Source organism: Canis aureus, chromosome 32 (genome assembly GCF_053574225.1).
Source record: "Canis aureus isolate CA01 chromosome 32, VMU_Caureus_v.1.0, whole genome shotgun sequence".
In the NCBI taxonomy this organism is placed as follows: Eukaryota; Metazoa; Chordata; class Mammalia; order Carnivora; family Canidae; genus Canis; species Canis aureus.
The window spans coordinates 22,637,255-22,660,141 of record NC_135642.1 but is presented as its reverse complement, the minus strand read 5'-3'; the positions used below and the strand labels follow the sequence as shown (position 1 = coordinate 22,660,141).

Sequence of the window (22,887 nt, the reverse complement as noted above, 5' to 3'; positions counted from 1 at the left end):
GGATGGTCATGAGCAGGACACACGCCTCTAGGTCCTGTGACAGCTGCCCAGGGGATAGGCCACATCTGTCCCCATAGGTGTTCAGCGCCGCCTTCTTTCACCAACTGAAAGTGGTCATCCGAGAAGTAATCCCCTTACACTGTGTTGCTCTGAGTAGCACATGAATTTGACAGAGATTTGTTCACTCAGATATTTATTAAGCTCCTGACATAAGCAAGGTCCATAAGGATTTGAGGTGGCTTTACAATGAAAAACAAGCCATGAAATAATAAGACATGAATACAAGTAGGAAATCAAGACCAAAGGGGAAAAAATCATAAACACTGGACAGAGTGGCTTGAAAACTGTTTCTGGGCTTTCTGGCTGGCAGGACAGAATGCCAGACATTGTCAGCAACCTGGTCTTGTTGAGTCTGGTGAGCCAGGTATTCCCAGGGAAGAAAGAGATAAAGATTGTCCTAATTACTTTTTTGTCCCTAGTCATGAATTATAAAAATAAGATTTTTAAAAAGATTTATTTATTTATTCATGAGAGAGAGAGAGAGGCAGAGACACAGGCAGAGGGAGAAGCAGGCTCCATGCAGTGAGCCTGATGTGGGACTCGATCCCGGGACTCCAGGATCATACCTTGGGCTGAAGGCAGCGCTAAACCACTGAGCCACCCAGGGATCCCTAAAAATAAGATTTCATGGGGAACTTTATCCCACAGTCTCTGCAGTAGCATTTTTACAGCAAGTTTCACTGCAGCTGTTTTGCCCAGTGATCTTTGATAAAAGCCCCCATAGGGTGACAGTTCTGTCAGGAACCAGAATAATGTGGCCCAAGGATATAACACTGCTTGCTGGACTAAGGGAACTAGAGAAGAACATGAAAGGCATTGATTTGGGCCTGAAAGGACAGATAGAATTTTAGGAGATGCAGACTTGGAGGAATGAGCACAAGCCTCAGTGAAGGAAAACTGATGGAGTTGAATGGAATGCCAGGGGGGTTCCAAAGAAAAAGTGGAATGCCAGCGTGAGCAAGGCGCACTCTAGTCTCTCAGCAGTCATAGCCACCACAGATTGGATTTTTTCCAAGAAGGCTTTAAACTTGGAATTCAATTTCTTTAATAGTCATAGGACTATTCAGGTTACATATCTCATCTTAGATGAGTTTTTTTTTTTTTTTAAGGAATCAGTGTACTTCATCTAAGTTGTTGAGTTTGTGTGTAGAACTATTAATGATATTTTCTTATTATTTTACTTTCTGCAGAATTTGCAGTGATATCCCTCCACTTACATTCCTATATTGGTAATCTGTGTCTTCTCTTTTTATCTTGATCCATCTTGCTAGAGATTTATCAATTTTACTGATGCTTTCAAATAACCAGTTTTTGCTTTCCCTGATTTTTCTCTATTTTAAAATTTTTAATTGATTTCTGATACTGTATTATCTCATTCCTTCTTCTTACTTTGGACTTATTTTGCTCTTTTTCTAGTTTCTTCAGGTAGAAGCATTGGTTATTGACTCTGAGAACTCTCTTTTCTAAGATAAGCATTTAATGCTATAAATTTCTCTCCAAGCACTAACTTTATCCCACCATTTTTGAGATGTTGTATTTTCATTTTTGTTGAATTGAAAATAATTTCTAACTTCCTTGGAGTCTTACTCTTTGACCTGTGGATCATTTAGAAGTATATGGTTTCATATCCAAGTATTCAGAGACTTTCTTGCTGCCTTTCTGTTACTGACTTTTAGTTTCATTCCATATGTTCAAGGAATGTATTCTGTTAGTCACACTCTTGGAAACAGAAGGTAGAATGGTTTTTGCCCAGGACTGAAGAGAGAGGGGAAAGGGGAGGTGGTGTTCTATGGATATAGAGTTTAAGTCTACAAGATGAAAGAGTTCTGTTGCATAATGTGGTGCATACAGTTAAAACTTGTACCATACACTTAAAAATGTAAATTGGTAAATTTTATGTGTGTCTTTATCATAATAAAAAAAACATCTCAAGGTGCACGGAGGTTGAAAATGTACCATAGATTAAGACACCAGAGTCACCAACCATCCCACTTTGCCTGAGACTTTCCCAGGTTTATTTGTTAAATAAAAACTTCTAAATATTTTTACATTAAAAAAAACTTTGTATGATTTTAATTCTTTTTAAATTTATGAAGATTTGCTTTTATGACCCAGAATATGGTCTGTTTTTGTGAATATTCCACATGCAGTTGAAAGGTATATTCTGCCATTGGGTGGAATGTTCTATAAATGTCAATTAGACCCATGGTTGATGGGTGTTGATGGTATCTTTCATTCCTGCTATATCCTTGATTTTCTGTGTATTAATTCTGTTGACTACTGAGAAGAGTAGAAGTCTCCAACTGTAATTTTGAATCATATGTTCTTTCAATCTGTCAGTTTTTGCTCCATATATTTTGAGGCTCTGTTGTTAGGTACATACACATTAAGAATCGTTATATCTGGGATGCTTGGGTGGCTCAGTGGTTAGGTGTCTGCCTTCGGCTCAGAGCATAATCCCGGGTGCAGGGTTCAAGTCCCATATCGGGCTCCCTGCAGGGAGCCTGCTTTTCTCTCTGTCCATCCTCTGCCCCTCTCTCTGTGTCTCTCATGAATACATAAATAAAATCTTAAAAAAAAGAAGAATCGTTATGTCTTCTTGGTGAGTTGACCATCCTAACGTTATATAGAGTCCTCCTTTATCCCTCTAATGGTAATCTTCTCTCCTCTGAAATCTACTTTATCTGAAAGCCTACTGTTTCTTTTGATTAGTGTTTTCATAGTGTATCTTTTCTCATCTTTTTTACTTTTAACCTACCTGTATCATATATGAAGTGACTTTCTTAGAGGCAGCATATATTAGGGTCTTGTTTTGGTTTGGGGGTTTTTTAAGCCAGTCTGACAATCTGTACTTCTCAATTGGGGTGTTTAGGCCATTTTAACTTAATGTAATTATTGATATGTTTAGATATAAGTCTACCATTTTATTATTTTCTACTTGCCTCTTCTGGTTTTTATTTCTCTGTTCTCCTTTCTCTGCCTTCTTTTGAGTTCTTTGAACATTTTTTTGGTACCCCTTTTAAATTTATCTACTCTCAGGGTGCCCAGGTGGCTCAGTCAAAAGTTAAGTGTCAAACTCTGGATTTTGTCTGGTCATGATCTCAGTGTTGTGAGATGGAGCCCCATGACAGGCTCTGCGCTGGATGTGGAACCTGCTTAAGATACTCTCTCTCTTTCCCTCTGCCCCTTCCCCTCTCTAAAAAAATTTATATACTGTGTTTTTACTATATATCTTTGTATTTTTAAAGTATTTTGTAGGATTACACTATATATATACTTAAGTTTTAAGTCTATTTATTTAGTTATTTTTAAGTTAGGCTCCGTGCCCAACATGGCACTTGAACTCACCACCCTGAGATCAAAACCTGAGCTGAAATCAAGAGGCAGATGCTTAACTGACTGAGCTACCCAGGTGCCCCTTATTCTATATTAGAATCATTATCTTAACCGTATCAAGTGGAATGTAGGAAGCTTACCATCACATAGGCCCCTTTTCCCTTTACATTATCGTTGTCTTATGTATTATATCTAGAGACATCAAAAATTCTGCTAGATAATGTTATAATTTTCATTTAAATAATCTAATATATTTTAAGATGCTCATTTGAAGAATTATTATATTTACCCACATATTTACCATGTCTGTTACTCCTTCATTCCTAATATTCCAAGTCTTATTTTTTCCTCAAAATCTCATTTTGGTGTCAGGAAGGTATCTTCTGCCTGAAGAAATTCTTTCGGGAGTCCTTATACAGCAGGTTCACTGGCAATACTTTGTTTTCTTTCATCTGAAAATGTCTTCATTTCACCTTCATTCCTGAAGTATATTTTGTGATATAGAATTCTGGATTGACATTCAGTTTTATCATCACTTTAAAAACATGAAACATTTTCCATGGTTTTGATGAGAAATGTCAGGTTATTTGAATTATTGTTTCTTTACGAGTAATGCATGATTTTTCTCTGATTGCTTTCATGATTTTTTTTTTTTGTCTTTGATTTTCCACAGTTTAATTAGGATGTGTTTGGGCGTGGATTTCTTTGGGTATGACCTATTTGAGATTCCCTGAGCTTTTTGAATCTGTAGGCTCATACATCTCACTAAATCTGGGAACTTTTCAGTCATTTCTTCAAATATTTTGTCTGTGCCACAATTTCTCCTTTCCCCTGGAACATCAATAACACAAATGTTAAATCTTCATTATTGTTCAGTGAGTCCATAAAGTTATGTTTATTTTATTAAGTTTTTTTCCCCTCTGTCTTTAGATTGAATCATCTCTCTTGACCGTTTACTCTGGCATCTCTATCCTGCTGTTGAGCCCACTAAGAGAGTTCTTTATTTTTGTTATCGTATTTTTCACTTCTAAAGTTTTTGTTTGGTTTTTCTTTATATCATTTTTTTCTCATCTGAGACTATCTTTACATTTATTTCAAGATAGTTTGTCTTTATTTTTTGGAGCATTTTTATGATAGCTTCTTTAAAGTCTTTATCAGATAATTCCAACTCTGTGTCATCTCAGAGCTGATATCTATTGATTGTCTTGTATGACACAAATTGAGATTTTCCTGGTTCTTCATATGCCAAGTAATTTTGAATTGTATCCTGGACACTTTTAATATTATACTATGAGACTTTGGGTCTTTCAGCCTTATGGAGAATGTTGCTATTTTTTATCAGATAATCCATTTGAGTTCAAGCTGCAAGTTCTGACCATCCTTAGTGGCTTGTCATTCTCATGTCAGTTTTCAAAGGCTTTGTTATGCTATTTGGTTCTGTCTCATGTGTGACACCTCATGGTCAGCTGAAACTCGGATGGTGCTCTGTCCCATTGTTTATTCCTCAAAGTCTATGTGAGCTGTTGAGGGTTAGATCCATGCATGGACCCAGGTGTGCACTAAGGAGTTCATGACCAACTTTAAGGGATTACTTTACCAAGCTCCTCCATCTCCAAAACACCCCTGATACTTTCCAGATCCCTGGGAATCCCCATTTTGGTCCTCCAGAAAACTGGGAATTTATTTAACCCACTATGTGGTGAACTTCCTGCAAATGTCTTCATCTGGGGCTAAGTGGTGGTGAAATAGAACAGTGGGGATTCACCCCCATTCTCTTGAACTATAGTTGCTCCATTTGGAGAAGGTTTTCCTGCCTCAGAATTTGAGCTCCTTACTGGACCCTGTGGACCACAGTGAAATTGTTTGGGGCTTAAACACAAAAAAGAAAAAGTAGAAAAAAGAAAAAAAGAGGATTTCTGCCCTCTCTTAAGAGCAGTAAGACCCATCTTTTCAGTCCCTCAACCCAGATCTAGAGGGCTCCTACTGGAGATCTTTATTGCCATCAGCACCACCTGCTGAGTTTCAGCTCCTTTGAGGTCAGGCTAATGAATAGTGGACAGAAAAAGCTAGTAAACTCACTATCCATTTGACAATACCTCAAATTCTGGTCTTCTTCCCCAATCTACCTTGTCCTGTTTACTTTTCAGAGTCCTCAAATAGCTGCTTCAGGCATTTTAGTAAGCTTTAATAGCTGCATTCAACGGGAGGGGCAAAGTAGAGTATGTTCTTACCAAGAACTGGAACTCCACCACTGATTTCTCCACCATTTTTTTTTTGAAGATTTTTATTTATTTATTCATGAGAGACACAGAGAGAGAAAGAGAGAGGCAGAGACACAGGCAGAGGGAGAAGCAGGCTCCAGGCAGGGAGCCCGATGTTGGACTCGATCCTGGATCTCCAGGATCACACCCTGGACTGAAGGCGGCACTAAACTGGTGGGCCACCAGGGCTGCCCTCTCCACTTTTTTTTAATTGAAGTATAATCAACATACAGTGTTATATTAGTTTCAGGTATACAATATAATGATCCAACAATTCTATACACTACGCAGTCATCATCAGGATGTGCTCTTAATCCCCTTTATCTATTTCATTCATCCTTCCACCCACCTCCCCCCTGACAACCATTAGTTTTGTTCTCTGTACTTAAGAATCTGTGTTTTTTTGTTTGTTTGTTTCTTTTTTCCTTTGTTCTGTTTCTCAAATTCCACATGTGAGTGAAATCATATGATATTCTTCAACTAACTTATTTCACTTAGCATTATACCTTCTAGGTCAATCCATGTTATTGCAAATGGCAAGATCTCATTCTTTTTTATGGCTGAGTAATATTCCATTGTATAGCTACACTACACCTTCTTTATCCATTCATCTATAGATGGACACCTGGGTTGCTTCCATATCTTGACTATTAAAAATAATGCTACAATAAACATAGGGCGTATATAGGTTTTTGAATTAGTATTTTCATTGTCTTTGAGTAAATACCCAGGAATGGAGTTACTAGATTATATTTCACTACTGATTTTTGAGTGGGAGAATTAACATGCTCAACATCCAGTTTAAGGAAGGACTATGGCAGGTTTATTTTTTTTTATGGCAGGTTTAAATAGTATGGATTAGAAGGGATAAGATGGGAGGCCCAATAGGAATCTATCATAATAGGAATCCAAAATAGTGGGACAAAACTGACAGTGTAAAAAAGGGAGGAAACCAATGGAAGATATGGTATCTCACATTCCTTACATCCCTGTGGAATATATCAATTCAGAATTATTGTCCCAGTGTTATAATCAAAGAGAAGACCCACATAGGGAGTGCTAATTTAGAAGGCCAGAGCTGGAAATGACCTTAGAGATCACTTGGTTCAACACTTAATTTTTTAAAGTTTATTTATTTGTCTCTATACCCAACGTGGGGCTTGAACCCATGACTCCAAGATCAAGAGTTGCATGCTCCTCCAACTGAGCCAGCCAGGTGCCCCTGGCTCAACACTCAATTTTTAAAAGCAGCTTCATTGATAGATAATTTACATGCTGTACGGTTTATTAATTCTGTAAACTATATCTGTACAGTTCATTGGGTTTTGGTATATTTACAGAGTTGTGCAAACATCGCCATAATGTACTTTTAAAACATTTCTATCACTGCAAAAAGAAACCTTAAACCCATTAGCGGCATTCTTACCCCCTACCATATCTCACTTCCCCCGTTCCCTCTCCCTCAGGCGAGACAACCACAAATATATTTTCTTTCTCTATAGGTTTGTCTGTTCTGGACACTTTTATAAATGGAATCATAAAATGTGTTGTCTTTTGTGACTGGCTTCTTCACTTAGCATAATGTTTTCACAGTCCATCCACGTGGTAGCATGTATCAATACCTTTTTCCTTCTTATTGCTGAATTTATGTCCCACTGTATGGACATACCACAATTTGTATATCCATCAGTTGGTGAACATTTTGGGTTGTTTTCATTTTTTGGCAATTATGAGTAATGGCATAATGAACATTTCACTACTGATTTTTGAGTAGTGAAACATTGTGTGGATATGCTTTCAGTTCTCTTAAGTATCTACCTAAAAGTGGAATTGCTGGGTCATGTCGCAGTTCTATGTTTTATGTTTTGAGGAACTGCCAACTGTTATCATTAGCAGCTCTACCATTTTACATTCCCACTAGCAACGTATGAGGGTTCTCAACACTCTCATTCACCCAGAGAGGTTCAGTAACTTTCCAAGCTCACACAAGTAGATTGGTGGAACTAAAACCATGCTTCTTAACTTGTAAACTTATGATAATTAGTGACAGATACAAGAATGAAAACCCCAGTGGACTGAATGAAAGCCTTCTATCAATTGGAAATTTTCTGTCAATTTAGGAAAACAGTTTTTTACACCAATATTAAGTCTTTAAATATCACTATGATTTTTTCCTTAAGTAGATTTTCAAATCTATTATTAAGTATATTTTATTTTCCTTAAGTAGATTTTCAAATCTATTATTAAGGGTATTTTAATAGATCACTTTATAAATGATTGCAGTCACTGCTTTTTACTCAGATTTTCCCCCAAGTTTATTAGCTGGTATGACCCCTCACCCCAGACCATCAAGATCCTTAAAACCACGGATCATGAGAGCTAATCATCTGGTCCAACCTCCTGGTGTTACAAATGAAGAAACTGCTGGACCATGGTCCTAAGGTTCTCAGTGAACCCGGGTACCCTCTTAGGACACACTGGGGTATTGGGCACCCTCTCCTGAAGTGGACAGATCTCAGTGGGTCACCCACTGTTGTCTGTTTCTCTGGCTTTTACTCCAGGTGCAATATCAGCTACTTAGAAGAATGGCTTAAGGATAAGAATTTGCAGAACAGCTTGGCCAAGGAAACTTTGGAACCTCTCTCTCAGGCAGCCTGGTTGCTTCAGGTCAAGAAGATCACAGACAGCGATGCCAAGGAGATCTATGAACGCTGCACCTCACTGTCTGCTGTGCAGGTGACCAGGCTGGTTAAGTGTGTCCCTGATCTTTGCCCTCTCTAGCTTAGGCAGCCATAGGATGTGTCTGAATCTCTGTGTGCTCTTTGGGGTGCACACAGATCTCCCATGAACCACCTTCTTATCTAATAAGCATTTATTTAATATTAACTTAGGACTTAAAAACAGGAAAATGTATATGATACATTTCCTGCCCACTGAACTCACAGATGTCTATATATGAGGGGAAGGAATGGGAGGAAGGAAAGAGGTTAGAGTACATGGTTCCTAAAGCCAAATTACTGTATCAAAAAACTACATGTGGTTCCCAATAGTTCCCAAACCATCTGAATCATTATTTCATGGACAGGCTTGTGATTTTTCATGGTCAACACCATCTTATGTGCTGTTCACAGATCATAAAGATCCTTAATTCATACACACCTATAGACGACTTCGAGAAAAGAGTGACTCCATCCTTTGTTCGCAAAGTACAGGTAAGATCCTTAAGGATGTGCCTTTTAGTTTTCCATATAAGAAATTAAGAGGACACCTGAATGGCTCAATCAGCTAAGTGTCCAACTCTTGATCTCAGCTTGGGTCTTGATCTCAGGCTTGTGATTTCAGGCCCCACGTTGGGCCCCACATGGGTGTGGAGCCTACTTTAAATGAATGAATGAATGATTGACTGAATATTGAATTAACATTATAGAAATCTAAGATTAAAGTGCATTTACCAAACATGCACAAGAAAGGCACTTAGCAAAAGCAGCAGGAGTTCTCCCTGTCAAATACCCCAGTTTTCAGAACCCATTTTAGCCTCAGTGGGAGGAGAATGAAACACCACAACCATGATTCACCTGCCGTGTTCCTTCAGCATGTCTTATTTATCATCAATCTTCTTATTAGCACTGTGCAAGGGAGCAGAGGCTGAATGGAAAAACATAAACCCATTTGTCTTATTTTAATCCCTAAAGTATTTTCTCCAATCTGCTAAGGCATCAGTTCTCTGAGTTTGGTTCAAGGATCCTGTGGGTCCTTGAGACCCATTCAGGGTGTCTGCAAAGTCTTCCTTTTTCCAAATACATATGTGTGAAGCAGACTTTTCTTCATATACTTCAACCAAAACAACACATCACCATAGGTTGAATGCAGAAGTGGATACAAGATTCCACTGGTCTCATTAAGTCAGACGTTAAAAGATTTACAAAAATATAAAACAATACCACTTCCTACTAATTTTTTTTTGTTTTCAAAAATAGTTATTTTTCGATAAATGTTTACATGTGTTGGGTTTGTTACTTTAATGAATTCATATTTTAAATTATTGTCTTAATTACTAATATGGTGGGATCCCTGGGTGGCGCAGCGGTTTAGCGCCTGCCTTTGGCCCAGGGCGCGATCCTGGAGACCCGGGATCGAGTCCCACGTTGGGCTCCCTGCATGGAGCCTGCTTCTTCTCTGCCTATGTCTCTGCCTCTCTCTCTGTGTGACTATCATAAATAAATAAAAAATTTTAAAAAAAGAAAGTTATAAAAAAATTACTAATATGGTAAATATCAGTAGTTATACCCACATTCACAAAAGCTCTTTGGAGTCCTCAATAATCTTTAAAGAGTCATAAAGGTGTCTTGAGACAAAAAAGTTCATAAACTACTGAACTAAAAAGAAGGATAACTGCTAGAAAGATTTACTACTTCAGATCTACTCATGTTTGGGCTTAGAATTATGCCATAAGATGATAAGAATAGAAAACAGATCCATTTACAGTCAGTCCCTCCTGTAGGAAATTAACATCTGAAGTGAAACAGAACACGAAAGTAAATATTCACAAGAGCTGATTGGAAATCCTGCGTAGACCATCTCACCATGGGACTGTGTTATCAAAAGGCTCTTTTGTGCATTCTCTCACATGATTTTGAAAGGAGCTTTTCAGTGAAGGTTGGGATGTGTTTTCCTTACTCTGAACTTCTAGATAGTCATAAAGCAGAATGCAATGGTCTCCGTATTCATTTTTCTTCTGGTTTTAATTTCAGGCTCTCCTAAATAGCCGAGAGGACTCGTCACAGCTGATGTTGGATACGAAATATCTCTTCCAAGTTACATTTCCTTTTACCCCCTCTCCACACGCTCTGGAAATGATCCAGATCCCCAGCAGTTTTAAGCTAGGCTTTCTCAATAGATTATAACAGGAGAAAAGAGAGTAAGTGTACTTTCCCCTCAGAAGCTATATGAAGATCAAATATGAGGGATGTGGTTTATTCATTGGAATGGGAATGCTTTGGGATGTGATGTGAGGAAGAAAATGGGAATTCTCCAAGATGGGCCACATCTCTTGTTCCCAGGGATGGTGTTGCCATTGTCATTTTGTAAGAGTTAACGTACGCCAGCTGGGGTTGTAAAGGCCACATCTACCTTAAGAATCACAACCAGCTTTTCTTGAAGTTCCTGGAAGGCCTGTATTTCCTTCCAGGTGCCTCTTGTCCTGCTCTGTCTTATGACAGGACTCCCCCAAGAGGAAGTATGATCTGAGGACACAGTGTCTCCTAAGTTTTCTAACATTTCTGTGAAGCCCAGGTACATTTATGAAGCCACAAGTAGGTTCCAGGGTTGGGTCTTCCAGGAGATAATCCCATTTGGGCCACAATGTCCTCTCACCCCATCCCTCCTGCCCAGGGTGGGTGGGGTGGGGCCCACTGGTGTTTTACTAAAAAACACTCCTGCATGAAAAAATATTTACAATTTCAGACCCCTCTAGTTTTTAAGAGAATATTCAATCTGAACTGAACTATATGAAGTATTTTATGTATATGTCTACCTAAAACAAATATATTATTAAAATTAATTGCCATGCCATTTATCATCTCTTCTGAAAGAACTTTTCTTTACATTTTATCTGCCAACGTATTTGCCATAACTTTCTTCATTGTTCATACAACGTCTTTAAAAACTAAGTTTTAAAAGACAACTTAAATGATTTTCTCTGTCTTTTCAGCATTCAAATAGGTCCTTAAATTTTCCCATAAAAATAACTGAAGAACTATGTCAGTTCCTTCTTTTGAGAAACCAATGTTTCCCAAGTTTTATGGAAACTGACTGTCCCTTGTCTCCCACCCACCCCATCTCCCTGCCTAAACCTTCTCTATCCTTCCTTTCAGAGCATACAATGTTATTTGACCAGCACTGCTAGCCTTTGGCCAGTGGCCCCAGTGCTCTTCTGTACCATTCCAAGAATCCCAACTGGCCCTATGCTTCTGACAGACTCACAGGCATTGGCTGTGATTCTGTAACACAGATACATATCTTAGGAGTAGAAATGATACTTGATTATGAAGCAACATCACCCTACTTATATGTAATGATATCTTTTCATATTATAAATGATTTAGTTCATTTAGATACATTATGTATGAAAAAATGAAAAGTGAACTTTTGAAATATTTTAATCAATAAAATAAATCACCAAATGAATTGGATCAGGTTCTTTTTTTTTTTTTTAAAGTAGGCTTCACATCCTGCGTGGGGCTCAAACACACAACACTGAGATCAAGACCCGAGGTGAGATCAAGAGTCAGACGCTGTACTGACTGAGCCACCCAGGCGCCCTGCGTCAGTCAGATTCTTTTAATTGCTAGGAGACTACATTTTTATTAAGTGCACAACATTTATGACTTTCTTTAAGGATTGTATTCTTAAAGATGCTGGAATCTTTATTAGATACATAGTATCTCATAAAATATGTATAAACACTTTTAGAGGGGAAATAAATATGCCCCAAGTCCCGACCCAGGCTGTGTCTCCATGGGCTCCCCAACGGCGAGAGAAGGGGCCATCAGCAGAGACTTGGCTGGGTTTCTGATCGGCATCCGCAGACTTCTCTGTTGCCACGGAGCCAGGATAGTCAGAGGCTATAAAGAAAGACTGAGAGAATCACTGAATTTTAATCTGGGGGCACATGAAAGACTTATCCGAGACTCGGACTTCAACTTGGACCAGACTCGAACCCTGAGGTTTTGTCTCACCCAGCTTTTATTAAGAGGGCTAGCAGATTGGCTATAGGAATGATCAGCTTTGAGAAGCAGAGAAAAGGTTGTTTACTTCAAAGGGTAGAACAGGCTATTCCCTCAAGGAGAGGGAGTGGAGGAACCGTATCTGGAGAACAGTGTGGCCAAGTCCCTCCCGTCCCACAGTGTGCCACGAGGGACGGGACCACGAGATTCAGTTCTCAGATAAGTTCCGCAGCTGGTTCCCTGTACTCTGTGCCCTTTCTCTGCTCCCCATCACCCTTCCTTTCAGGTTCCCATAAGTTGGGGCTGCCTGTTTTTCAACATGCACCCCGGGCTCTCAGCTGATAACATTGCCCATCTCCTTTGCTACCCTGTGAGCTCCTGGAGAGCAGCTCCACATCTTGCTCATCCCCTTGCTCATCTCGATGGGATGGGATGAGCTGCAGGAGCAAGATCCTATTAGAGGCAGCAGGATTGGCGGAGGGAGGTAGGGGGGTGGGGGGCGGAGGATGGGGGGAGGGTGTTGGTCAGCCTGGGGAAGGAGCAGATCTTGTTTGGGAACAAGATGAGGGGGCCTGCAGAGGCAGAGAAAGTCATGCATGGAGAAGGGAGAGGAGCACGCATCTCCCATCCCCATCAGCCCCACAAAACTGAAGGTGGGAAGAATGGCCAAAACGAAGAGGTGCTGGTGGGACGAGGACTGAGCGGGCCCAGAGAGTGCTGACTACAGTTAGGGGTGAATGTCAGAGTTGCTCAGTGGGGCAGAGCGTGGATTCATCAAGGCCAAACCTGCCAAGGCCAAACCTGCCAAGGCCGCCTCTTGCTGTGGAAGGAGAACAGCCTGTGAAACAGGTGGAGAGAGGTGCCGAGGGCATCTGCTGTGGACGGGCAGGAGGTTGCCATCGGCAGTGAGTGCCCCCGGGAAGGGACAAAGCCTCTGAGCCTGGATGCCCAGATAAGGAGATTAGAGGTGCAGCTTCTGCTTTTGCACCTTCACCTTCATGCTGCAGCTCTGACTCCTCAGCTGGGGGCTCCGAGTGTTGACCCTGTGGAAGGTATGTATGTGCTAACAGTATATTAGCATACCCAGGCTTTCCTGCATGCTCACGTAAGTGTTTCGTGTGCACACACCAAGGTGCTAACTGGGCATTCTGTGAGGAGGGAGCATTGGTGAAGGATGGTGGTGGTGGTGAATCCGCATGTTGTAATTGCTCTACAACCCACATGGATTTCTTTCAAAATAATAGGAAGGTGTTTTGTTTTAAAAATACATTTCGTGTGGGGATGCCTGGGAGGCTCAGTGGTTGAGCGTCTGCCTTCAGAGTTCCGGAATGGAGTCCCACATCAGGCTCCCCACCTGCTTCTCCTTCTGCCTGTGTCTCTGCCTCTCTCTCTCTCTCTCTGTGTGTGTCTCTCATGAATAAATAAATAAATGAGTAAATTAAAAAATATATTTAGTGTTAGCCTAAGGGGGAAAAATTAGGCATCTGTAAAAGTCATATAATCAGTTTAAAAAAATTGATCCAGGTAATACTTTACATGTCAATATAAGCCTCAGAATGCAGCTTATGGAATAGGAAGAGGATTTTTTTCTTTTTTAAATTTTTATTTTATTTTTTATTTAATCATGAGAGATACAGAGCAGGAGAGAGAGAGGCAGAGACACAGGCAGAGGGAGAAGCAGGCTCCATGCAGGGAGCCGGATGTGGGACTCGATCCCGGATCTCCAGGATAACGCCCTGGGCTGCAGGCGGCGCTAAACCGCTGTGCCACCCGGGCTGCCCGATTTCTTTCTTTTTTAAAGATTTATTCATTTTAGAGGGAGAGCAGAAGTGCATATGAGCCGGAGGAGGAGCAAAGGGAAAAGAGGAAAGAAAATCCCAAGCAGACCCACCTCCCCTCCCCAGCTCCCCTTTCCTGCTGAGTTTGGAGCCCTTCATGGGGCTGGATCTCAGACCATGTTTATTGAGTATTGAGACTCAATATTTATTGAGTATATGAATGTCTGCATTTGTGAAGTGTCTGTTCAAAGTCTCATGTTTTAAAAATAATTTTTAATGGGATAACGCATATAAAACTCAGCATTTTGTTTATTTTTAAATTGATTAGAATGACTTATTTATCTTAGAGAGAGAGAGAGAGAGATTGAGAGAGTGCAGTGGGGAGGGTCAGAAGGAGAAGGACAGAGAGAATCACCAGCAGACTCCCCGCTGAGTGCAGAGCCTGATGTGGGGCTCGATCCCCCCCAACCTGAGATCATGACCCAAGTTGAAATCAAGAGTCAGATAACTAACTGACTGAAGCACCCAGATGCCCCAAAACTCAGCATTTTAAAGCACACATTTCAGTGGTTTTTAGTATATACACAATGATGTGCATTATCTAATTCCAGAGCATTTGCATCATCCCAGACAATAAACCTCATACCCATTAAGCTGTCACTTCCCATTCTCTCCTCCTCCAGTTTACTGGCAACTTCTAATTTACCTTTGATCTGTACGGATTTGCCTATCCTGGATATTTCATATAAATGGAGTCACAGTTAGTGGCCTTTTGTGTCTGGCTTATTTCACTTAGCATATGTGCAAGCTTCATCCATGTTGTAGCGTGGATCAGAACTGCATTCTTTTTTATTGCCAAATAACATTCTGTATGGATATACCACATTTTTGTTTATCTGTTTCTCAGTTGATGGATCTGTGCTGTTTCTACTTTGGGCTTAAATGCTGCTACAAACGTTCCTGTATAAGTTTTCATGTGAGCAGGTGTTTTCAGTTATATTAGCATATATACTTAGGAGTGGATTTGCTGGGTCATGTGGTGACAACTTTGTTCAACTTTTTTTTTTTTTAAGATTTTTATTTATTTATTCATGAGAGACACAGAGAGGCGGAGACACAGGCAGAGGGAGAAGCAGGCTCCATGCAAGGAGCTCGATGTGGGACTCGATCCCAGGACCCCAGGATCATGACCTGTAACACCCAGACACTGAGCCACCCAGGCACCCCTCTGTTCAACTTTTTAAGTAACTGCCAAACTGTTTTCCACAGCAGCTGCACCATTTTACATTCCTGGCAGCAATTCATGGGGGTTGTTTTGCTCACTTTTAATTGGGTCAATAAAGCATTATTCTAAAAGTAAAATTTGATACCCTATATATTCAGTAATAAGAGGCTGGCTTAACAAATTATGATACTACACGGTACAGAGTAAAACTAAAGCTGTTACCAAAGAACAGTAGATCTAAGTAGATCAGGTAAGTACTAACAGAATAAATTAGGTGAAAAAAAGCAAATAGCTGACAGCCGTATTTGTGTAACTCACAAGCTTTATCTATGATGTTAGAAAAGTCTGGAAGAATATACAATACACCAAATCTAAATATGGAGAGAAAATGCGGAGCAGGTAGGAGGGACTTTGACTTCTGACTTTCTATCTTTCGTCTGTACTCTTATAAGAATATATATGGGGTGGTGGGGTTTTTGGTAACTTTAAAGTATATATTTAGGTAACACACTGCAAAGAAATTTCATGCTTGTCTTGGGGTTAGGGGAAGGTTTGATAAGTTCTAGGACTACTGTAGAACAACTTCATGTCAAGGCTTATTAAAATGCAGCATTTTTATCTTGTCAAAATGCTCATTGGAAGCATTTGTTCTAGCTGTTAGAAGTTCCTTCATCATAAAAAGGATTATTGACAATGAAGACAGTAGAATGCACTACGATGAAATTTGGCCACGATAGGGGGACCTGGGTGGCTCAGCAGTTGAGCATCTACCTTTGGCTCACGTTGTGATCCCAGGATCCTGGGATCGAGTCCCACATTGGGCTCCCTGCAGGCAGCTGGCCTCTCGTCTCTGCCTCTCACTCTGTGTCTCTCATGAATGAATAAATAAAATCTTTAAAAAAAATTTTGGCCATGACATAAATGCTAAATGAAAAACATCAGTATATAAAAAATATAAAACCTACTCTTGCATCTGCCAAAATGTGGACCAGGAGTCTCTCTGGGCAGTGGGATTATAGGTGATTATTTTCTTCCTTATGCCTTCTTTATTTTTTTTCCAGACTCTACAATGCCCATGTAGAATATTTATAGTTTTAAATATTGTAATACTTCAAATTTACTTTGTAGCTTGCCCATGCTTAACCAACCACATCTAAAATGCTAGCTGCATGAAGCAATTTAAGGTCAATATGTCTTAAGACTTGTGGTCTCTGTGAGAAAATGATGTTTTCTAAGAATACACAATGGCACAAATGGCACAACGTGCCATACACAATGGTAGACAAAAATACTAGTAAGCAAAAAACTAAAGTTCAAAATTGTATATGACATACAGTTCCAATTTTTTAAAAAAAGTATAAGCATAGGTTTATGGAGACACTAGAAGAAAATGTAAACGTAAAATGTTAATCACTGTTAGTACAGGGCATGTAGGTGATTAATTTTCCTTCTTCACATCCTTCTGTTCCCAATTATTTATGATAAACATGTGCAGCTTGAAAAAGTTTAAAATTCAGTCTGGGAAGGAGAAGAGTGTCTCTCTCCAGATTTGGAATATTGGCGTTTTTTTCTCCTTCCCTTTTTCTTGCTCTCCCACAACTTCTAGCCATCCTTGGATTCCTTCTCCACTCAGCCCCAGCGTTCCTCTCACCTTCCGTTCCCACAGCTGCCACTCTGCCCAGAGCTCATCTCCTCTTCCCCAAAACATGATAACAATCTATTGACCTAGTCAATTTTCCTGCAGTACATTCTCTCTCTGACCTACTTCTGGAAGCACAAATGCTGGAATAATCCACTTGAATGACGTTGCTCCCTTGCTGAAAAACCCATGGCTCACCTTCCTAATGCTCTTACTTGCTGTCTTCAGCATGCCCTTGTGACTGGCAGGCGTGGACAGTGGGGGACATTACCAGGTCCTTGCCAAAGGCTAGGCTCCAGTGCCCAGGCCCTTTTGCTTGCTTGCTTTTTTCTCTCTTCTTTCTTACCTTTTGTTTTTAAAAATTTGTTTATTTATTCATGAGAGACACAGAGAGAGAGAAGCAGAGACATGGGCAGAGGGAGAAGTAGGTTCCCTGCAGGGAGCCTGATCAGGACTCGATCCCAGGACCCCAGGATCATGCCCTGAGCTGAAGGCAGATGCTCAACTACTGAGCCACCCAGGTGTCCCCCATTTTGCTTTCTTTAATTCATGTTTTATGAAAAGGCAGAACAGCCTGCTTGTGCCAGCTCCACGAGAAAGGTTGTAGAGTCCCACCACATAAAGGCCTCACTGCTGACCTTGAACGTATTTAATCCCGAGGCATGTCCTCGGCTACACCACCGATGTCTGCTTCCTTCCTAGGGTGGCTGTGAGCAGTCAGGGCAAGCACGCTGTGGTGGTTGGTCAGTAGCTGGTTTCCTTCTGATCTCTCATCCGTAAAGGACTATGCTCTACTCCCCTGTTCCTTAGAGATCTCAAGAACTACTGCCCCTTTGTTGGAGGAGTTCAACCCAATTCATTCTCCCCATTCTTCCTCTAGTCCGATGGCGACATCTGTATGGTAGACATTCTCCCTTCAAGGTGTCCCCGCTGCTACCTGCTACCTACCTGTTCCTCAGAAATTTGGCTTTCTTGAAATGTTCAGACCAGTGTCCCAAAGTCTTTTTGTGGGAGAGGGGACAAAACCATCCTCTACTGAGGGGGTCATTTCTTCAAACCCTGATGTGGCCCCCTCTTCGAAACACCTATTAAATTGGCTTGGTTACGATGGCTGGGCCCTCCCCCCTTTAACCTGCTTGTCGTCCTCTCCAACAGTAGCACTGCAATGTCTAGCCTCCCAGAAACTCAGAAGGCATCATAGACCTCTCCCCCTCCTTGTCCCCACACAGCACCAAGTCTAGCTCCTTCTTTGTAAGCACAGTCCAAATCCATCCTACATCATTGCTTTATGTAAGGCCTTCATCGTGCCCTGCCTGAAATGTGGTCACAGGCTCACCTCTGCTTTCTCCACAACTCCAGCCTCATCCCCCGCCCCTGCTGCCGCTGCTACCACAGCCACTCTCAGGGCAGCTTAACATCTATGGAGCACTCACTCTATTTCCTCCTTGAGCTAAGCTTTATGCACTTTTATAAATCCCCCAATGATCCTGTGACTGTGGATGTTAAGATCCCCATTTGATTGATTAGCAAAGATCCAGAGAGTTCGAATGACTTGCTCAAGTAGTGGCACCAGGATCTGGTCAGCCAGAGCTAGCACCCTCAGCCACCAGATGGTTTTGCTTCTGTAAGTTTACCTTCCCTTCAGTGGCCTGGGCCTGTCTGTTGACTTCGGGATGGACAGACAGGAGCCCTGGGTCTATGACTGTCAAATGTTTAATAAGTGGGATGTGTCCCTTGCAGAGAACCAATACTGTGTTTACTCAGCCTTACAATATTAGTTGAGATCAGGCTCTGCCATTTTCTAACTCTCATCTTTACTCCAAATGTTTACCATCAGGGGAGGATTTTTTTTAAGTTTTAAACTGTAGTATCCATTATAATAATGCTCTCCACAGGATTAATATTGTGCTGCAGAGATCAATTGTGTCCATGTCTGTAACCTGCCAAAATAGCCAGTTAAATGGTAACCCCAGAAAACCTATTGTCTTATGCTTTCTTACTGATTAAATAAACAAGTTGGTGTTGACCCAGCACGTTGTAATAAATCAAAGGTTATAAATTAACTCATATACTTTATTCCACATGTAGAAAGGCTGAGCAACCATCATGACCAAAGGAAGATGAGATTTTAAAAAGCTGTTTCTGTTGGCTTTTCTCATGCACCTACATCCCTTTCTCTCTCTCTCTCTTTCAGCCTCATTTTGGATAAAAAATGTGTGATCAGACCTTTCTCGTTAATGTGTTTGGCTCCTGTGACAAATGTTTCAAACAACGGGCTCTGAGACCCGTTTTCAAGAAATCTCAACAGCTCAGCTACTGTTCAACATGTGCAGAAATCGTAAGTGCCATTTAAAAAAAAAGTGGTTATCTGTTTTAAAATGATGTCTCATGTCAGGTTCCTGTGACAGAGGAGTTGCCATAAAATCAGCTTACAACCAAACATTTTCAGCACACTGAGGCTAAGTGAGGCAGTATAGCACGGTGGTTCAAGGTGTGGATTCTCTGACCTCCTGGGTTCAAATCCTAGCTATGTACCTAGGTGGCGGAGGTCAGTTTTCCCCTATATAAAATAGGAATACTAGCATTTGTCTCATAGGGTTTTGTCAGAATTAAATGAGTTCATTTGATAAAATATTTAAAACAGTACCCAGCACAGGCTGTGTTCAACGAACGTTTTAGCTATTGCTACTTTTTTAGTGCTAATGCTTCTTGCTACTGCTGTCTGTCTGCTAGGCAAACAACCAAGACAAAAGAGACTCTGGCAAACAAACAGCCTGGAAATGCCCCTCCAAAGGCCATGGTCCAGCTTTCCCTAGGAACAGCTCTATTGAAGACTGAACCCTACAGGGCTTCCCTAGTAGCCAAAGTTAAGTTCAAGGAAAAGTGTTCCTTAGGCCTAAGATTTCAGGGAGGACTAAGGACTGACTGAATATAAATCCTTATGTTTTTCAAAGAACACAAATCAATCCTCACCAGAGGTGGCTACACACAGGCTTTATTCAGGTTTTGCAGCAAAATGCCCATAGAATGGCGGAAGCCCCAGAAATCAGTCCTTTCTCAAGAGGATTTGCAAAGCAGTGCTAGGTATTATGGCTGAGCAGAGCCCTCACCTGGCCAAAAATGGTAAAACATGCTTCTCCAAAAGTCCAATTGGAAACCCCCAATTAGCCACACATTTTAAACCGCCCCCACCCCCCCCACCCCCCAGCAAGGATTCTCTGCACAGTTCATGTCTCCATACCCACCGGCTCTTCCCCAGAGACCCCCGCCGGGGCTGCCTCCACACCAGCCAGGCTTCATCCTCCAGTGAGCTGCCCCATCCTTCCTGGGAGGCTGTGGGGCACCTGCTGGCCAGGGTTCTGCACGCACAGGCTGGGAGGACCAGGAGCTGGTGCCTTGGGGCAGTACATCCATTAAAAAAAATAAAAATAAAAAATAAAAAATAAGAAAAAAGAGGAAAGGTGATTTTTACATTTTATCCAACTGAAGAGGAAAAGGCAGTATTAATTCTCTTGGTCCCATTGTAACTCCTGATAGTAATTACATTTAAAAAAAATATCCCCGTGGGCAGCCTCGATGGCCCAGTGGTTTGGGGCCGCCTTCAGCCGGGGGTGTGATCCTGGAGACCCGGGATCGAGTCCCATGTCAGTTGCAGGGAGCCTGCTTCTCCCTCTGCCTGTGTCTCTGCCTCTCTCTCTCTCTCTCTCTCTGTGTCTGTCATGAATAAATAAATAAAATCTTAAAAAAATATATCACTGTAAAGCAAATGGCAAGTAAACAGCCCAGAGTGACATACAGGCTTTGGGACAGCATAATAATCCTGATATCACAAGATCAGGCTTAGTGTAATGGACTTTTCCCTGCAGCACATTGTGTTCTAAACATGGCTCTGCACATCGTCAAACAGAGGACGTTCAGTTCTTAAAATAAGCCTGTTTTCCGGTGGCCCTACCATCCTGGAGAAGTGCTATTTATTCATCTTAGCTCTTCTATTTTTTAAACAACTTCTTCTGTGGACACAAGGAGCCCAGAGTCCCCATCGTCATATCCTGCAGCATCATAGATTCTTCCCAGGGCAGAGGCTCTGGCCTGGAGATATTTTCCAGGAAACTGTCACAGGCTATCTCCACAAGCACTTGAGGGTTCCCAATATTCACTCCCAAATATTCAGACACCCTGTTGTGGGTGAGACATCCAAATGACTGGTAGCTAATTTTTACCTGGGTGTTTGCAAATGTGTAGCCCCCAGTGGACCCTTTTCATGAACAGGGAACTGTAACTCCACCCCTGCCAAAATGTAGGAGACCTCAACTTTTCTCATTTCTAGCTTCCTTACCTATAAAAAAAGTTAAAACCGAAGTACAGAAAGGCTCTTTGCAAACTTTCCCATCTATTAAGAAGTCGCATGGCCTTATCTCTAGATGGTAGACCCTTCAGAATGGAGGGTGTTTGGGATTTGTTTAACAGAGAGAACCTCCAGAGGAGGGCGCACACCAGTGTGAATCTCTGCTCACCCCAGATGACACACAGGCAGACCCTGAAGCAGGCACACATCCCATGATGGGCCATAAGGCATCACGAGGAAATGAGGAGAGGAGGCTATTGGGCTAGGCCTTCTGAGGTGACCCTGGTGAGAAGTGCCTCCCAGGACCTAGTGTTTCATTTAAATTACTTCATGTGAATTGCTCAAGTGTATCATGGAGCCTTAATAATAATGAGCAAATACTGTGTGTCAGGCACAGGTCTGAATGCCCTGCGTAGCCCCTGACGAGGCCTTTCTGAGATGTTATCCATTTACAGATAAGGAGCCTGATGCAGAGAAGTTAAGTAAATCACTCAAGGCCACACAACACAGCCTAGATTTATCCTCAGGCGATATGACCTAGCTACAACTTCTGCTCTTAAACTTTTGCTCTGCAAACTCTGAAGCAGACGTAACAGTTTTGCTTTTATAAATAATTGTATATATCTAAGCATTTATATTTTATATTCATATTTTATATTTATTTTATTTTTAATTATATATTGCATATATTCTGTTTTATACATCCACTTAATGAACTAACATTAACTGAGTACCTACAATATACCAGTAATCATGCTAAATACTGAGAATAATTGATGAATGAACTTCTACTGATGGGAAGGGAAAGGGGAGCTGGTAGTTAATAGTATCTGCTATGATGGAGAAGCTGCTAAAAAGTTCATTCACATGATCTTATTTAATTCTCCTAATAGCCCTAGGAAGTAGATTTTCCAGCGAAGGAAACTGAGCTCAGAATCTAACCTCTAGAGGACCATGTATAGATTAATACAGATTACTTCCAACTTTTCTTTGGTAAACAGCTGCCCAGGACAGCAAGTAGAAGCTGGATTCCTCAGGCAGGGAGGGGTGAGGACATACCCCCAAATCCTGTTTGGGAATGTTTGCTCTAGAGTTTTTTTTTTTTTTTTTTAAGATTTTATTTATTTATTCATGAGAGACACAGAGAGAGGCAAAGAGAGAAGCAGGCTCCACGCCGGGAGCCCAGTGCGGGACTTGATCCCAGGACTCCAGGATCACGTCCTGAGCAGAGAGCAGACTCTTAACCGCTGAGCTACCCAGGCGTCCCATGCTCTAGAGTTTGTAACCTTAATCCACCTTCCCATTTTGCACACATGCACACATACACACATACATGCAAGCTCATGGACAGGCAAAAGGGAGAAGCAATGCGTTGGCTCCTCCACACTTAAGTCGCCAGGCATGTAGCTGAATGGAGCCACATTGTCTAGGTCCAAATCCTACCTTTACCTCTTTCTTGGGAGTGTGACTCAAGCAAATCATATAACCCTTCTGTGCCTCAGTGTCCTCATTTGTAAA

The 22,887-nt window shown here is 41.2% G+C and overlaps 1 protein-coding gene and 1 long non-coding RNA gene across 4 annotated transcripts in view; one reads left to right on the top strand and one right to left on the bottom strand.

Moving 5' to 3' along the window:
* The window catches only part of MYO5C (myosin VC), a 94,875-nt gene extending 83,032 nt beyond the window's left edge, over positions 1 to 11,843 (top strand). For both annotated transcript variants that reach the window (XM_077881131.1, XM_077881130.1), the window contains 3 exons: positions 8,219 to 8,393; positions 8,789 to 8,869; positions 10,409 to 11,843. In XM_077881131.1, the coding sequence (XP_077737257.1) occupies positions 8,219 to 8,393; positions 8,789 to 8,869; positions 10,409 to 10,561 (409 nt within the window). In that variant the 3' untranslated portion in view covers positions 10,562 to 11,843. The remainder of the gene's footprint in view (positions 1 to 8,218; positions 8,394 to 8,788; positions 8,870 to 10,408) is intronic.
* Positions 11,844 to 12,056: 213 nt separating this feature from the next.
* LOC144303232 (uncharacterized) lies at positions 12,057 to 20,928 on the bottom strand. 2 transcript variants are annotated; one of them, XR_013370266.1, is made up of 3 exons: positions 20,821 to 20,928; positions 20,270 to 20,419; positions 12,057 to 12,293 (listed from the first exon to the last, which is right to left on the bottom strand). It is a non-coding gene; the product is annotated as an uncharacterized LOC144303232 (long non-coding RNA). The 2 variants fall into 2 exon arrangements; XR_013370265.1 differs by lacking the exon at positions 20,821 to 20,928 and adding an exon at positions 20,569 to 20,733.
* Between the last annotated feature and the right edge of the window lie 1,959 nt (positions 20,929 to 22,887).